The following is a 4276-nucleotide window of genomic DNA, read 5'->3' as shown; positions in this document are numbered from 1 at the left end:
ACATCAAATTAGCTGATAATGTTCAAAATTGCGCATGCACAATCAGATTTTTGATAGAAATAGTTTTTGCCACTGGAGAATGGAGCACTAAAGCACAAAAGCATTCCATGTGAAAGTTGTTAACGTTGTGGTAGTCATATTATGTGTGCTTAAGATGCAAATAGTGATGAAAATAGTGTAGGAAATATTTCGGAAAATTTCGATGCTATGCAAACTTGAACAGTGTAAAATAAATTGCAGTTGAAAACATAATTAGGAATATAGGGTTCCGGAAAATATTTACATTTATAACTACGCATCATAATCAACAATATAACAGCCTAAGCTTTCGCTATCATTTAAAAGCGTGTGACTCGAAATTGCCTAATGGCAATTTCGACAATTGTCAATTGTTGGTGGCTCGTTGTGCAGGACGTTTAATATTGCCTTATTCTTTGAATTTGTCAATTAAAAATTATCATTTAATTAATTAATTAAATTATTCTAGAATTAATTTACAAATTCCTTTGTAGAAATGGATTTTGCTAAAAATAAGTAATGAAATATGGAGACAGAAGATGCGGGAATTAGTCATAGGCTGCTGCGTTCACTGGGGTCTCATCTCTATTTTGTATTGTCCCTCAACTCAATTTTTTCCAAACTGTTCAAATAAAAATAGTAAAACTAACAGTAAAGATTACAAGAAATTTTCGTCATAGGCAGTTGCTACCGTATGCTCGGGCCAAGTTAAAAAAAATCTCAATTTCCTATAAGTTTGATAAATGTGAATTCAATGGTATAGTGGATCTCCATAGGCTCTTCATCGCCCAACAGGTAAGCCATAGAGCCCAGGTGGTTGAGTTGGTATAGGTGGACGATTCGTTGGATATGGACTTGGAGTTCCCGGATTTCCAGGACCTGGAGTGGGTCGTGGATTAATAGGTCCCCCACTGGGTGGGAATATAGCCGTGCCCTCGAAGGTAACAGTTGGGTGGTAGCCCCAGTCATCCACGTAGTATTCCACCTTCATTAGACGGCTGTCTGGTAACCGAACGTAGTATCTGTAGTGGGTGCATGCAAAAGTGTGCCTTAATTATACACATAATAAATTTGACCAAACCAGGGCCCATACTTTCAAAAAGTTAAGAGATCGTAATTTCATCAGCCAATCATTGAAGGCCTTTCAAGCAAAATCCACCAATCATAGACAAGAAAATAGAGCGTAAGTACTTACGTTAACTTAGCGAGTTTTGAAAGTATGACCCCCAGTCATTGCGATAGGTACTTTTCGTTGTCGTCGTGCGTTCAGTGATAGTGTAGATTGACAATAGATAATTAAATTTAATTCTGGTCAAGCAAAGGAAAAATCGATGGGGGAATTGTAAATTTTTGTTGATTCTTTTCGGAACCGAAGATTCTCGATGAGCGTTTTCGCAAACAATGACCGGGCTTGTGATTCAATATTAATGAAGAATCAATGCTGGTGTACATGCTGCAACTCTAGTGACGTACAGACGCGTGTAATGCAATCGTGCATGCTGGCTTGAACAATGCATACATATTCTTTGATATCTTGTGATCTAGATTAATAAGTGCAAGTTTTTACTCAAAAGGATTCCTCCATTAATCTCACTGCAGTAACAAGAATATCTTAAAAAAATCTTGTAAGATACAAGCAATCCAAACAATAAATAGCATACTAGCAATCAAAAGTATATATGTGAATGATTAATATTCATGCACTCAAACGTAAGGATAAAACTTTGGGCAGGCACAGCGTGTGGGTGGGGACAGCAGCAACAGGCAATGTCATGTTGAATCAACGTTGAAACAACAAAATTCACGAAGTTGAAATAATGTGCGAATATTAGTTTAAAATGAATATTGAAGCAACGTCATTTTTCAAATTTCAACGTCGCGTATTTCGACTTTGTTTCAACGTTGAAATCACGTAAAATTCCGACTTTAAAATCGCATATATATATATACGCGATCTTACCGTCAGATGTCAACGCTATTTTAACGTTGAAACAACGTTGAAAGGAAAGCGTTGAAAAAGTTACGTTGCTTAGATATTCATTCTAAACTAATAGTCAACGTTATTTCAACGTCGTGAGTTATGTTGTGTCAACGTTGATTCAACCTGACATTGCCTGCTGAGGCAGTGACAGTTTGAAATCTATTCATGTGATATTAGTTCACTCTATAATCGACGGAATTATTTTTAATTCTAGTGACTGACCTGCCCTGCGTGTTGACGCCGTTACGGTCTTCCTCGTGACCGTAGAAGTTATTAGACGGCGGGTCATTAACATCCCACTTGAAGGTGTAGATGGCTGGACCATCGGGGCCATCTGTGTTCCCTCCACCACTTGTTCCACCACCTCCAAATGATCCTCCTCCACTTCCTCCACCTCCAAAAGATCCTCCACCACCTCCAAAAGATCCTCCTCCTCCACTGCCACCACCTCCAAAAGATCCTCCACCGCCACCGAAGGATCCACCACCACCACCACCGAAAGATCCTCCTCCTCCACCACCAAAGTTTCCACCACCTCCTGTAGGTGCGCCGTAGTTGCTTGTGTCAGTGGTGACAACACCGGCCACAACAGCCACGACTGTTAGCCACAAACAGCGCCTCTGCAATACAAGTTTACAGGCTACAGCGTTCATGCCATGATTGATTACTAAGGTAATCATGGTTAATATTTGGTCAATTGTTGACAAATTTCAGTGAAATATTTATTAAATTTCAGTGAAATATTTGGTTAATTTCAATAAATATTTGGTTAATTTCAGTGAAATATTTGGTTAATTTTAGTGAAATATTCGATGAATTTCTATGAAATATTTGGTAAATTTCTGTGAAATATTTGGTAAATTTCACTGAAATATTTGGTACATTTTAGTCAAGTATTTGGTAAATTTCACTGAAATATTTGGTAAATTTCAACCAATATTTCAGGAATTTCAGAAAAATATTGAGCAGAGAATTTATAATACAGTGCGTCGAAATTAACATTGTCAACGTGAGCTTACGCTGAAGCAATGGATTACTATGGTTGAAATCAATGTGGTACAATTTGCAGTAATTTCTTGGCAATCAACAAAGCGCGCAATATTTGTAAATAGGTTGGAAGAAGTTTGGCATTTAGATTTGGAAAATTTGTGGAAGAATTTGAATATTGTTATATATTAAACGTAAACGTAAAGCTTAATTTTGTAGGAACTTTCTTTTTCGTTACTTCCAACAATAATTTTTAGCGGTAAACCTAATTTATTATATTGTATTTCCATCTACAAAAGCTCCAATTGAAATCATGCGAATATAAAAATTTTACAAGCGTCTAACATTTTGTACAAAATTTGACTGCTATACTCACCTTCATGTCGGGATAGATTTTCTGGTACGCCGGGGTAAGGTTCACTACTACTTAAAAGCACAAAGGTTCAGTCAAAAATTTGTTAATTTTGTGGATGATATTTTACTTTTATTTGTATGCTAGTTTGAGTTATTATGTTTTTCTTCAAAAGCAAGTTGTCGAATATTTAAAACACTGATATTTATGAGACAACCCATGCAATTTCTTACTGAAAAAGCTTTTAATTGATATTCGCGAAGCTTTAGTCCACATGTGCTTAATTGTTTGATTTTCTTTGACAGAAATGTTTCAGTTTCATTGAAGGATGAATAATTATCATATAATAAATGAACAACGACATGTGACCGACATATCGTTGTAGATAATTTTAAAATGCTTCGATGTTGGTGACGGTAAATTCGGTACGTGAGCATTAATGAAAAATATATAGCCTCTAATTTTGATTTAAGAATGCCTATTGATCGTTCAATGACTTTTGTTAGATAGCCTGACTCAACGAACGAAGAAATTATCGTGAAGTTATTAATTATTTTAACGATTGAAATTGTTACGAAAGTTGTAATTATTACATTACATTAAATTGACAATTCACCATTATTGAAATTTTCATTATAAAGTAAGAAGCCTGTTGAAAATAAACTAATCTTACGACTGGCACCATCTGACCGATTCAAGCAACCATCTTTGAAAATTCCACTTTTGGTAGTGGCAAAACTTATAAAAATGAATATTTTTAATTTGCATCGGTAATATAGCATTAATTTTTTATAGCATGAGCTCGTACGGAGCCCTACAGAAATTTCAAATAATAAATTGTTATAATGTCATTTATAACTTAACTTGAATATTTTTCATTTAAGAAAAACTTTTGATAGATACATGTTTTAATATAATTGTTAGAGCTATTCTTAAAA

General features: G+C 35.2%; 1 protein-coding gene across 1 annotated transcript; it reads right to left on the bottom strand.

Moving 5' to 3' along the window:
* Window positions 1-342: 342 nt before the first annotated feature.
* LOC108675215 (pro-resilin) lies at window positions 343-2421 on the bottom strand (the record flags this gene model as incomplete). The annotated part of the gene is made up of 2 exons (XM_047883939.1): window positions 343-1040; window positions 2222-2421. Coding segments are annotated over 2 exons (441 nt in total), but the record flags the coding sequence as incomplete, so codon positions are not given.
* Between the last annotated feature and the right edge of the window lie 1855 nt (window positions 2422-4276).

Source organism: Hyalella azteca, unplaced genomic scaffold (genome assembly GCF_000764305.2).
Source record: "Hyalella azteca isolate HAZT.00-mixed unplaced genomic scaffold, Hazt_2.0.2 contig14089, whole genome shotgun sequence".
Classification (NCBI taxonomy): domain Eukaryota; kingdom Metazoa; phylum Arthropoda; class Malacostraca; order Amphipoda; family Hyalellidae; genus Hyalella; species Hyalella azteca.
The sequence above is the reverse complement of the archived record's forward strand: the minus strand, read 5'-3'. Positions and strand labels throughout refer to the sequence as shown.